Source organism: Sturnus vulgaris, chromosome 14 (assembly GCF_052056855.1).
Source record: "Sturnus vulgaris isolate bStuVul1 chromosome 14, bStuVul1.hap1, whole genome shotgun sequence".
NCBI classification, from domain to species: domain Eukaryota; kingdom Metazoa; phylum Chordata; class Aves; order Passeriformes; family Sturnidae; genus Sturnus; species Sturnus vulgaris.
In genome coordinates this window covers 4,739,194-4,752,512 of record NC_142256.1, presented here as the reverse complement: position 1 = coordinate 4,752,512, position 13,319 = coordinate 4,739,194, and the positions used below count along the sequence as shown (strand labels likewise).

Sequence of the window (13,319 nt, the reverse complement as noted above, 5' to 3'; positions counted from 1 at the left end):
CCACCAGGAGCCACCAGGTGTGACCAGGAGCCACCAGGTGTGACCAGGAGCCACCAGGTGTGACCAGGAGTCTGTGGGTGCCATCAGTGCCGGCTGCTCTCTCTTACAGCCCTGGTACCCAAACGCTGGTGAAAGTGCAAGGCTTTCAGCTGCCTTTCAACCCTGACACTGATGTTTTGTGACAATTAATCTTGCTATTTATATCAGTGTAATTAGCAGCGTTATTAATATTATCGAGGCGCCCCAGTGGTAATTACATGTCTGCTTAACTTGTGCTATCAGTGCAGTGAGATGCAGCCTGACATTGTTTGTTGTGTGCTGCACAAGATCATTTGATGCTCCTAATTGCTGCAATCCTCATTAGCAAACTGTCCCCACGTGCCCGAGCTTTTGAGAGCGATGCCACCAAGCGGTGCAGCTTTCCCAGGGATGTTTTTCTGGGAAATCCTCCCGATTTTGGGATTTCCTGCCCATCAGACTCTCCCTAAGGCGGGAGGGAATCCTCGGAAGGTCCTGCCCCCCCCCCGAATAAATCAGGTAGATCTTTGCTGTGGCATCTGCAGGAGCTCCTCTGCTGTTTCAGCTGGAGAAGGTTTGGAGCTGAGAGGGATCCTGCAGCAGGGGCAGGGATGGGATGAGTGATCCCTGACATTCCCTGACATTCCTGACATTCCCTCTGTCCCTCAGCCCCAGCTCCTGCAGCTGCTGCAGCCACGGGGGAAGAGGGAAGGAAAAACTCCCGAGTGTGGCAGGAGCGGATCAGCAGGGAATTAAAGCAGCTGCTGGAGCGTTTGATCACTTGTTTGATCCTGGGAGCTGCAGGATGGATTTTGGGGCGTGCTGGGAGAGGGAAGCTCCTGAGCACGGGCTCTGCTGTTATCAGGGACTGGCAGGCAGCTCAGAGCCCTGCTGGGAGTGTGGGGACCAGGCTGGGAAAAGGAGAGCTGAGGAATTCGGGAATATTCCGAAATCTTGGCAGTGGCTCCCCTGCCCTGTGCCATGCTGGTTTGGGTTTCTTACTGAGCTTTTCCTACTGAGTCCATCCTTGGCCATTGTCACCCAGCACAACCTCCTCCTCCTCCTCCTCCTCCTCCTCCTCCTGGACTGTCTGATCTCAGCTCTGCCTGCACCCAGCTCCCAGGTGGAGGAGCTGAGCAATAATCAATAATCAATAATCAATAATCCCTGGAAGTGCCAGGGAGCAGAGAGGGGCAGCAGGAGCACGAGGAGGGTGAGACACCAGACCAGCCTCGAGCCATTGGCACACATCATTGATTTTATTATTTATGAATTATTGCCAATTCATATTTTAGGCTGAAGCCGTGTTCTGCAGTGTAACATTTTGCATTAAAACTGTTCTGCAGTGTCGTGGCTCAGCAGAGCTGGGTCCTGTGCCATGGTCACAGCACAAGCCAGGCTTGGTGTCACCCTGTCCCTGGTCACTGACCTCTGGTGCTGGCTCTGGCTGATCTCTGCACAATTCCCTGTGTCTCCTGGCATCATGTAAAATGCAGGAGCTTTCGCTTCACTCCCCAGCTAATTTTGTGTTTATAATTCAAACCATTTCTTTCCAGTGTTGAGGTGTGAATTCTGCTTTGCAGCCACTTTTTGTGTTTCCCGTTCAGTTTGGGAGCAGCCAGATCTCAATGCTGAGTGCAGCCCAGGCAGTGAGGAGGTGGGAACAGGTACCTGCCTCAGCATTCTTCCTTACTTTTTGCTTGAATTTTGCTAATTTGGTCTGGGAGGTGAGATGGGAATTGAATGAAGTGATTAGGAAATCTTTGATAAACCCATTAAATGGTGAAAATCTCAACGTGGCTTTTTTGATGTTGAATGGAAGCAGATGTTCTTTGGGAACGGATGAATGTTCCATGGGTTTGTCTCCAGCACTGAATCCCTGCTCAGTGCATTCCCTTTGAATTGCATCTCTTCATCCCTGCCACAGGCTCGGCTGTTTATTGAGTGTGGGTAGGAATTTGCATAAATGACTTTCCAAATCCCAGATTTCCTGTAGCAGCCTCACACGGGTGTTTGTGCCCTGGATGCTGTCGCTGTTGGCAGGGCTGTGGGAGGCTGTGCCAGCCCAGCCGTGCCCTGGGCCAGGTGCCACAGGTGCCCCTGGGCTGCTCCTGGGCTCCTGAGGACACAGCACAACCACAGAGCCTTGTCTAATGAAACTCTGCTCTTGGGAATCACCCAGAGCCTCCGAGGGCGGCCAGCAAGGAGGGTTTGTTGTGCTCTTTCAGGCACTCTGTGCTCCTGTGCCTTCAGTAATTGTTGGTGACACTGAATGTCCTGTTCAGGCACACCCTGCACCTCACATGGTGTGTGTCAGGCTTTTTCCCTGGAAATTCCATCTCTGGAATTCTTGGATTCCCAAGGGCTCTTCCCAGCCGCAGTGGCTGCAGCCAGAGCAGCTGCCATGATGGCAGTGCCCTTAGAGCACCCCTGGGCACTGCTCTTCACTGGAGAGGGTGCCACTCCCTGCCCTGCCCTGCCCTTCCTTCCCTTCTCCTGCCCTCCTCTCCTCTCCTCTCCTCTCCTCTCCTCTCCTCTCCTCTCCTCTCCTCTCCTCTCCTCTCCTCTCCTCTCCTCTCCTCTCCTCTCCTCTCCTCTCCTCTCCTCTCCTCTCCTCTCCTCTCCTCTCCTCTCCTCTCCTCTCCTCTCCTCTCCTCTCCTCTCCTCTCCTCTCCTCTCCTCTCCTCTCCTCTCAGGAAAACCTCGATGGTGTTCTTTGCCTGCCGTGCATTCATAGCTCCTTCAAGAGCTGCATCTCCATCCCACAGTCAGCTTTTCCAGGAGTGTATCCATATTTCTGGAAGGAAGCATGACCTGTGTTTGTACTTGGGAAGGGTTTTGCTCGCGTTGGCTGCAGTGCCAGGGTTGTGTTTGTCAGCTGGTGCTGCAGTGGGGCTTTGAGCCCTGTGGTGGGGCAGGAACCAGCTTTGCCCCCCGGAGCAGGCAGGTTTGGCAGTGCTGGTGGCTCAGGCCAGTGCAGGATGTGCTGATCCAGCAGCACGTGCAGCCTGCAAATCCCACACTCAGCTCCCCCTGTTTACTCGGGGTTTCTGCTTTAGTTTTCCTCTCTCCATTGAAATTCCCAAGGAGACACGAGGCACAGTAAGTGCTGATGCAGCCTGCCCTGGAATGCTGTGTGCAGGATCCCACTGCCTGCCCCAGCCCAGCACAGCTGCTCCCGTGCCTCCTCACAGTTCCTTCCTTCCTCTCATGCCATTTACAGCTTGGAAATGGTGGATTTACCCCACTGTGGGCAGGGTCCAGCCCTGGGTGCTGCCAGGCTGGGATTGTTACCCTGTGCTGTGAGCTGGAGGGGGCAATGGGGCCACCTCGGCTGGAGCACTGTGTGCCCAGGGAGCCTGGGTGACTCCCAGCTACTCCAGGGCTCATGATGGGTGTGGCTGGGAGCCCTGGCTGTGACAAACCCACCCCTGTGTCACCTGCACCCCACAGGGAGCTTCCCTCCAGGGCTGTGCAGGTGAGCACAGGAAGAGCCAGGCAGGGTTTGAGCCTGGGAGATCAGCAGGGATTAAAGTTGCTGAATGGATTTGGAGCTGCTCTTTTATTGCTCACACTGCTCAGGGACATGGGCACGTCACCACACCCTCAGGTGTGCTGGTGTTGGTGGAGTGCATCCCCTGGTCCCCATCCCCTCCACACTGGGGTCACTGCCAGAGCCCCTTTGCCTGGCTCAGGCTCTTGGCTCTTGATCTCCCACAGAGCCCCCCCAGAGCCCCCCGTGCCATGCAGAGCCCCCCGTGCCATGCAGAGCCCCCCGTGCCATGCAGAGCCCCCCGTGCCATGCAGAGCTGGTTTCTAGGTCAGCTCTGCCACTGGGGCCACAGCAGCCCCCGATGCTGGCAGAGCTCTCAGCTCTTGCTCAGCCTGTTTTGCTCCAAAGTGACTTAGAATGCATTAATGTCACACATGGCAGCTCAGTCCTGTCTCTGTGTCACTTGTCCTGTTGTCTGGGGACATTCTCTGAGCACAGCCCAGGAGCTGACTGACTTTGCATATTTTTCCCCAATTTTTTTTTCCTTGGCGCTGGGAATTGATTCTAAACATAGAACTGTGGAATCACAGAATGGTTTGGGTTAAAGGACACCTTAAGCTCCCCTTGTTCCACCCCTCTGCCGTGGCAGGGACACCTCCCACTGTCCCAGGGTGCTCCAACCCCAATTCCAGCCTGGCCCTGGGCACTGCCAGGGATCCAGGGGCACCCTGTGCCAGGGCCCCCCCACTCTCCCAGGGAAGCATTTACTCCCAATATCCATCCTAAATTTCCCCTGTTGCAGTGTGAATGCCCTGGCCGTGCTGCTGGCAGTGCCACGTCCATCCCTGTGAGCAGCCATGGCAGGGGCAGCAGGGAGTGGAGCAGTGCCAGGCTCTGGACCTGCTGTGGCCACTGAGAGGAGCCCGGGGTGCAGTGCTGGCAGTGCCCAGGCCAGGCTGGACACGGTTTGGAGCAGCCTGGGACAGGGGAAGGTGTCCCTGCCATGGCAGGGGGGGGTGAGATGAGATGAGATGAGATGAGATGAGATGAGATGAGCTTTATGGTCCCTTCCAAAGCTGTGATTTTGGTTTGGCAGTGCAGAGGATGCTGTTCCATCCCCACTGCCCTGCTCCAAAACCCCCTGAGAGCAGATGGGGCTGCAATGGCCCTGGTGGGAGCTGCCTGCAGGTCACCCTGCCCCGCTGCTGCTGCTGCCCCGGCATTGCTGAGACGAAGCACATCAATTCCATCAGCTCGCCCTGGGCAGCAGCTCAGTGCAGAGCAGTCCTGGCAGAAGCAGGGACATGGTGGAGGCTCCCACGGCTCCAGTGCAGGCACAGCTGCCTCGTGCTGTCAACAGCGCTGTGGTTTTAGAAAGGAGCAGCTCCCTCCGGAGCTCCTGGCAGGCTCCTGATGCCCTGGGCCATGTCCTGGTGACATCTGGCTTCCCTGTGCTGCTCCAGGACAAGGCAGAGGACACCCAGCAGGAATCCTGCCCCGTGCTGGCTCCTGGCAGCACATCCTGAGCCCCAGGGGCTTGGCTGTGCCTCCTCAGGTGGCAGTGATCCCAATGGTGCTGCCCTGTCCAGGTGAGCAGGTGAGCACTGCTGGCTTCCAGGAGCTGCTTTTCCTGCTGCTTTGGCATGCAGGGAGCATTTGGGATGGGTGTGACTTGGTGCCTGCACGTGGGGTTGTGGCTGCACACGGGATTTGTGCTGGTGGTGTGCAGGAGGATCAGGGCAGGGATTCACATCCATGCTTGGCAGTGATTAGAGATGAGCAGGGGCAATGAGGAGAGCCCTGAGTAAATCACTGGCAGTATCACTCTGCAGTTTTGGCTGCCTTCCCGTGAAGATAAATGCAGGAACCTGTCTGGGGGGAGGCAGAGCCAAAGGACACCCTCTGTGCCATCGTGCCAGGCTGAGTCCTGGGTCTCTCACCCCCTGCATTCCTTCCCTAGGGCTCTCCCAGCTCCAGGCTTCTCCAGATCCTCCCATCCACACCCACAGGTTCATGCTGGAGATCTGAGCCTTGGGGGATCTGCTACTCCTGGGGGCTTGCAGCCCCCAGCTCAGGTGTGTGACTGTGGGGAGCTGTTCCTGGGCACCTGCCTGGGGCTCAGGGCCTGCTCTGCTCCAGGTCCCAGCTGGTTAAAGGCACAGGGCTGCCAGCATTTCCCAGAGCTGCCAGGCTGCTGCCTGGGCTGGGACTGGCATGGAGAGCAGCTCTGGGTTGTGTTTGGTGGAGCACAGGAGGACACCACCTATTTATAGCTCCTGAAATTGTCTTGAACCTGCAACCCTGATGCCTTCTTCAAACAGAGAAATCCATGCTTAGTTCACCTGCTTGGCTGGTGGTTGGAGGAAAAGGAAAATCAGGTTGTTGCCCATTGTGCCTGTGACTGAACAAACACGAGCAGTGGCACTTGCAGCTCGGGGCTGGGAGCTTGCTCTGCCCTGCCGGGGTGGGCATGGAATTATTGGGCATCTGTTCACTGGCAGGTGAAGGGTGGGAATGGATTTCTTGTGGATCTGCTCCCTGGCAGGAAGGGCTGCAGGTGCTGAGCTGCTCTCTTGAGTCCTGGGAGGGTTTGATCCCTGACACTCGGGGTGGGGAAGGTTCAGCCCCTGTCCCCAGGGCACTTCCCTCTCTGTCCCCTCCCCACTGTCCCTGGGTGACCCAGGCCCTTCTCCCCACAGAGCACCAGGGACTCGAGGCCCTTTTCTCACTTGTGTCCCCAGCTGTAGAGAAATCACCTATTTGTATTTCAGGGCAGAACGGGGAGGTTTGGGGAAATGACAGGCATTTTATAAAGCAATTAAAACCCAACCCCTGTAATTGCTGTAATTTATATACACCTACAAAATAACCAGCTGGTGTGATGCAGGCTTCAAGCCCATTCTATTTGTTTGAGCACATCAGACAGATGGAAACATTCCATGTGTGCTCTGCTGGGATGCAGAGGGGTGGGCAGCCAGGGTCTGGGGGTGCCCTGAGGGCAGGGGGGACCAGCAGGGGAACCATGGCTGGCACCAGAACAGCTCCTCTGAGTGCCACAGCATTGGCACAGACGGTGTGTGGGGAGGGGCTGCTGCTGGGGACGGCGTTTGTGGGTGTTGTTTGTGGGTGTAGGAAACTTGGGGTGCTGCAGGTGGGGTGTGGGCACAGGTGGGGTGTAGATGTGGGCACAGGTGGGGTGTAGATGTGGGCACAGGTGAGGTGTGGGCACAGGTGGGGTGTAGATGTGGGCACAGGTGAGGTGTGGGCACAGGTGGGGTGGGCACTGTGCTTCAAAGCTTTACCCCAGCCCCTGCCCTGCCCTCCCCTCCCTCTCACCAGGGACATTAAATCAGATTGGGGGAGTTCAAAGCTGCAGCCTCAGTGCAGCCTCGCTGCTGATCAGGGAGGTAATTAGCAAGTGAAATGCTCCTTGCTGGAGTGAAATGATGTTTGTAATGTTGGGCTGTGAGGAGAGGGGGGTGGGAGCAGCTGCCTTTTCCATTTTCCACCCAGCCCCACTCTGCAAACCCTTCTGGCACAGCCAAGGCTCCCTGGCTTTTATTCCATTTCTCCAGCCTGCTCCTGCCTTCTGCCTTACTCGCCCTTGGCCAGCAATTTTCATGGTTGCAAACGAGCTGGGAGTATTTTTAGGAGCCGGTGGTTTTTCAGGAATGAGTGCTCTGCCCGTGCCTGTGATTCAGGTTTTCCTGGCTCAGGAGCCCCCAGTCACCCATCTGTGCAGAGAGGGGCCGTGTTTATGGGGCTGCTGGAGTCACATGAAAGCCTCAGACTGCACTTCCAACCTGCAGATGAATGAACCACCTCAGGGAGCCTCTTCCAGCCCTGGAGTTTCAAATATTAATGGGATATCATTTCCTGGCAAGCACTGCCACAGGTAGGGAGTGCTTTGTTCTGAAGCATTCCTGTCAGAGCACGTGGGGCTGGCAGTGCTGTGTCCCTGGCATTGGTGACACCCACAAACTGGTGTGGGTATCCCCTCAGATGGGGTCCTCATCCGTGCTGCACATCCCTGCTCCTGCCAGAGCAGAGCAGAGCAGCCTGCGGGCAGCCCTGTGCTCTGATCTGCCCATGAGCTGCTGCCTGGATCCCAGCATCAGAATCCCTGAATCCCTGCTCACAATCTCCTGGGCTGAGATCGGCTCTGCTGAGCCAAGGGCAGCGTGCCTGGGGACTGAGCCAGGCAGGGCTGAGCTCTCCCTGCCGTGCCATGGCAGCTCCAGCTGAGGTGCTGGGCACAGGGGACATCCCTGTCCCGTGGCTCATCGGGCTCTTGTCCATCTCCCTCACCCTGAGCAGAGCAAAACTGGTGATGAGAACAGTGAGAATCTGCTCTCAGAGGAGTGGCAAAGGGCAGACAGCCACGCTGCTGACACCCCAGGGTCCCCATGGGCTGGCATGGCCAGGAGCTGCCCCACAGCCTTGCCCAAAGTTACTGCAGTGCCCCTCCCTCAGGCACAGGGGACTGGGGACACTCCAGCTGTGCTAATCTCTCTGTTTTTCCCCCTCTCTCCCATTTCTGGACCTGCAGCAAACCCTGGAGACAAATCTCACCAACCTGGTCAAACGCAACAGCGAACTGGAAAACCAGATGGCCAAGCTGATCCAGATCTGCCAGCAGGTGGAGGTGGGTGAGGGCCAGGAGGGGCTGGGGAGGGCAGTGCGGGCATGGATCACCCCACAGGCCGTTCCTGGGGTCTGGGGGAGCACAGACGAGCGTGGTGGGTGATCCCAAGCAGGGGAGGACACAGGGATGGTTCCCAGGGGTCTGGCAGGGTTGGGAGGCACTGAGAACAGACCTGGGATGCAGGGGTGTGCAGGGGGTGCAGGGATGTGCAGGGGGATGCAGGGGTGTGCAGGGGAATGCAGGGGTGTGCAGGGGGATGCAGGGGTGTGCAGTGGGTGCAGGGATGTGCAGGGGAATGCAGGGGTGTGCAGGGGGTGCAGGGATGTGCAGGGGGATGCAGGGGTGTGCAGGGGAATGCAGGGGTGTGCAGGGGGATGCAGGGGTGTGCAGTGGGTGCAGGGATGTGCAGGGGAATGCAGGGGTGTGCAGGGGGATGCAGGGGTGTGCAGGGGGATGCAGGGATGTGCAGGGGGATGCAGGGGTGTGCAGAGGGATGCAGGGATGTGCAGAGGGATGCAGGGATGTGCAGGGGGATGCAGGGGTGTGCAGGGGAATGCAGGGCTGTGCAGGGGGATGCAGGGGTGCTGTGGCAGGATGCAGGGGTGCTGTGGCAGGATGCAGGGGTGCTGCAGTAGGACAAGGGGTGCTCCTGTGCTGGGTGGAGCTGTTTGCCCACAGCAAAGCATCCATGATGCATCTGCCCAGGGAGCTGCAGCTCGTCCTTCACAGCTGCTGTCAGAGCAGCCCTGGGCTCTGGAGGTGCTTCAGGCCCTGCAGTTCCTGCAGGCAGCACCAGTGCTTTGTTCTTCTCTCCCTCTGTGCTGTCCTGATGATCTGGCAAGAGGAGTGAGAGCAGAAGCTTTTTGTGAGTGCCAGCAGCTGGCAGCCACTGCCACAGTGTGCAGAGAGGAGGAGGAGGGGGCTGAGATGCTCTGAGCTTCCAGCCAAAATAAGGAGCAGGAAAAAGAAAAATCCCACTTGCAGCAGTGCTGGCTTGTGTGCCACTGGTGTTGTCCTGCCTCTCTCTGCCCGTGCATCACTGCAGCAGGAAGGGCTTGGTTGGAGCTGTCTCTCCTGGGCTTCCTCCTCCCCAGGGCTTGGGCTGAGTCTGGGAGCACAGATAGCAAAAGGATGTTTGGCAGGGAGAGAAGGAGCCAGGATGCCCTTGCAGAGCTCTGGTGACAGTCACCAGCCCTTGCTTTGGCTCTGAGAACCCACCAGGGATGGAGCAGGGATGTGCATGGATGTCCTTCCAAACCCCTTCCTTTGAATCCAGCTCCAATGTCTTAATGACCTGACGTAGGAGAAATTGGAAGATGTTTCATATTTCTGTCTAATCCTCCGAGTCTGAGACCTCTAAGCTGTCATTTTTGACAGAGTTTGTGAGTTTTCAGCTTTGTCAGTCGCTCTGCCCAAAATAACAGTTCAAGTAACATTTCTCAGCTCTGCTGAGTGCACAGCCAGGCCCTTGGAGGCACCTTTGCAGAGAGCACAGTAAACTAAAGCAGAAAATATCCGTGCTCCCATCAGTCTGATTCAGGGAATTTTGCTTTTGAGCTAACTGTGGGCATGGCACCCAGGCAGGCACATGCAATCCCCGTGTACTCTGCCCCTCAGACACGTTCAGTGTCAATCCCATGGCATGTCCAGAGAATGGGGAAGGGCACTGCCAGTGTCCTCAAAGCCCTGAGCCTGTGCTGCCCCTCAGAGTGGCTCTGGGGCATGGGGGCTGCCCTGAGAGAGGCTGAAATGGCCAAATCCTGTGGCAGTGATGGAAATGTGGACCAAGGAGAGCAGATAAGAGCCCTGCAGAGCAGCTGAGTTTGTGAAATGGGGATGGTGGCAGCCCAGTGTCCCCACTGTGGGGAGAGCAGAGCTGCAGGTGTGGCATGTGGCCTCTGTGTCACAGCAGCCTCCGTGTGAGCTCCTGCTGTCCCCAGGGCTGCTGCACAGCCAAAATCCTGTGGGGACTGTGGGGTGGGAGGGGATCCTGTGCTCCATCCCTGAGCTGCTGGAGCATGCAGGAGGAGGTTTGTCTGTGTGTGACTCAGGCTGTGGGCTGAGATGCTGCTTCTCATCCCCACGAGGTGCAGGACAGGCTTTTCCCAGAGCTGAGTTTATTCCAGGACTGTTGTCCCTAGCACATTTTCCCCCAGCACTTAGGTGGGTGAAAGATTTTTTTCTCTCCCTTTGGCAACTAAAAGCTGCTCAGCTTTCCTGCAGCCCCAAAGCAGCGTTTACCTGGGAGCTGGCTCCTCCCTCGAGTGCTTTGGCCGGTGTCCAGGTGTTCCTGAGCCAGGGATTTGCCAGTGGAGCAGTGCTGGTCTGCAGCACCCCTCCATGCTCTGCCACAGCATCCCTGCATCCCTGCATCCCTGCATCCCTGCCACTGTTGCTTGCTGCAGGCTCCAAACCCTGGGGCTGTTCCCTGCCCCCTGCCACATGCAGCAGATTGAGAAGATTTTCCGCTGCTTTTCCTCAGTGGAGCTCTCTTTGCAGACCATCAGCTGTCTCCCACTCCAGTGTTGCATAATCTGCTGGCCAGGTTTAAAAAAAGATCCTGTAGCAAAAATGTGGTTCACTCAAGGCTGCCTTGTTTCAGAGGGATTTGGGAGTACAGAATGAGGAAAACCGATTTCTGTCCTGTAGTGTGCTTTAATGAAGTGCTAGGGCTCAATTCCTCTTCCATGAAGTGCATCCCCCCCGTCCTGTCCTGTCCTGTCCTGTCCTGTCCTGTCCTGTCCTGTCCATCCTCCCTGCGATCCCTGGAGTCAGAGGACTGGAACCTCTGCTTGTGACTGTGTGTGTGCACCACTGTGAGCACAGCCATGAGAGTGAGGTGTGTGTCCTTCCTAAACCCTGTGTGTGTCCTTCCTCAACCCTGTGTGTGTCATTCCTAAAACCTGTGAGTTTTGTGTCCCTCCCAAGCCCCGAGTTTTGTGTCCCTCCCAAGCCCTGAGTTTTGTGTCCCTCCCAAGCCCTGAGTTTTGTGTCCCTGCCAAGCCTGTGCTGCTGTTCCTGCCCAGGTGAACACAGCCATGCACGAGGCCAAGCTGATGGAGGAGTGTGATGAGCTGATGGAGATCATCCGCCAGCGCAAGCAGGTCATCGCTGTCAAGATCAAGGAGACCAAGGTGAGGGCTGCCAGCTCCCGTGTCCCTGGGCACAGGGACCCTGTGCCAGCCCCAGGGTGTGCTGTGGGCAGCACTGGTGCATCTCCCTGTCCAGACTCGGGTATCCCCTGGTGCTCCCTCTGTGCCACCCCAAATCCAGGTGTCTGTGCTGTTCCCTGGTGCTGCCCCAGGGCTCCTCTGCCAAGGACAGAGCCTGTGCTGGCTGGCACTGCAGCAGGAGCAGTGTGCTGGTTAGGGTGGCAGGTTGGTGCAGACAGTTCTTCACCACTGAGGTTCTGATAGAATAATGTGGGATTCCTATTGAAGGGCCACGGTGCAGTGCTGCAGAGAGAGCAGAGGCTGCACACTCTGCATTGCAGCACAGCTGGGGGGAGCTTGGACCTTTCCTCCTGTGCTTCCAGGCGCTTCCAGAGGTTTCTCTGTGTTCATCCCACCCCAGAGGGGAAGGCAGCACCCAGGATTCTCAGATTCTCATGGTTGAAAGGAATGACAAATGTCAGAGGGTCAGCAAGAGCTCCATCTGCAGCGTCCATCACACAGGCTGTGCCCTGGGGCTTTCCCCTCCCAGCAAAACTGAACGTGGGAAAAGCTTCACTGTGCCCCTCCTGACCCCCCGTGTCCCTGTGTCCGCGTGTCCCCGTGCCCCTCCTGACCCCCCGTGTCCCCCCGTGTCCCCCCAGGTGATGAAGCTGCGCAAGCTGGCCCAGCAGGTCGCCAACTGCCGGCAGTGCCTGGAGCGCTCCACGGTGCTCATCAACCAGGCCGAGCACATCCTCAAGGAGAACGACCACGCTCGCTTCCTGCAGACTGCCAGGAACGTGGCTGAGAGGTGGGACACGCGGGGACACGGGGACGGGCTGCAGCTGGCCCTGCCTCTGGGTCCCTGCCAGAGATCCCAGCCACCCTCAGCTCCCACACTGCTAAACCCGAGTTTATCCTCACATCAACCCCGGCTCAGGCTCCCCTCCCTGCCAGGACAGGTCCTGCATGGCAGGTCCTAACAGTAGTGTGAAGCCAGCCCCGTTCCCTGGGTAGGGAGGTGTGGAAATGCCAATCCAAGGGGAGTTCAGGGCCAGTCAAAGCTGGAAACCCCAGGGATGGAGCCCCCCAGTCTGAGGGGCTGTCCCCAGGATAGACCTGGGGCAGGGGTCTGGGTGCAGGGGTCTGGGTGCAGGTGAGGGCAGGGGTCTGTGTGTGCAGGTGAGGGCAGGGGTCTGTGGGTGCAGGTGAGGGCAGGGGTCTGTGGGTGCAGGTGAGGGCAGGGGTCTGTGTGTGCAGGTGAGGGCAGGGGTCTGTGTGTGCAGGCTGCTCTCCTGACAGCAGGTGAGGCACATGCAGTGTTGCTGCCCCCATCCCTGTGCCTCCCTCTGATGGTCCCTTCTTTCCTTCCAGGGTCGCCATGGCAACTGCATCCTCTCAAGTCCTGATACCAGATATCAATTTTAATGATGCCTTTGAAAACTTTGCTTTAGATTTTTCCAGAGAGAAGAAGCTGCTGGAGGGGCTGGATTATCTAACAGGTGAGTGCCCAGGTGTGCTCCCCTCAGCCCCCTGCCCTGTGCTCCACCAAGGGCTGGCAGACTGATTTTAGGACTTTAAATGAGGGCTGTTTTAGGTCAGCTGTGGCAGAGCAGGCCCTGTGCTATCCCCAGGACAGTGACATGTCCCCATCCTCCTGTTTCACCTTGCTCTTCCTGGAGGAGCCACGGAAAAGTCCAGAAGGCTTAAAAATTCAGGTCTCCATGACCTGGTGGGGGAGGCTGATGCCCAAGAGGATGCAAGAGGGATAAGGATTATGTAAGGATCCATAAGGATTACAGAGGAGGAATGATGAATTAACCAATTATTAAACTTCTGAGGCGCTCTGTGCTTTAACATTTCCCTTTCCCTGCCCCTTTTTCTGGGTGATTTGGTCCTAAATGCTGAACCCTGCTGGGCAGGACCTCAGGGCTGCCCTGATGCCCCAGCACAGGCTGATCCCTGCCCTTGGGCTCTGCTGGGCCAGCCTGTGCTGGAGCCCTGGGGGGAT

The 13,319-nt window shown here is 57.4% G+C and overlaps 1 protein-coding gene across 3 annotated transcripts in view; it reads left to right on the top strand.

The window, feature by feature from the left end:
• Positions 1–13,319, top strand: part of MID2 (midline 2) — a 50,681-nt gene that overhangs the window by 28,657 nt on the left and 8,705 nt on the right. For all 3 annotated transcript variants that reach the window (XM_088173345.1, XM_088173344.1, XM_014891061.2), the window contains exons 3-6: positions 8,061–8,156; positions 11,183–11,290; positions 11,971–12,119; positions 12,683–12,810. In XM_088173345.1, the coding sequence (XP_088029471.1) occupies positions 8,061–8,156; positions 11,183–11,290; positions 11,971–12,119; positions 12,683–12,810 (481 nt within the window). The remainder of the gene's footprint in view (positions 1–8,060; positions 8,157–11,182; positions 11,291–11,970; positions 12,120–12,682; positions 12,811–13,319) is intronic.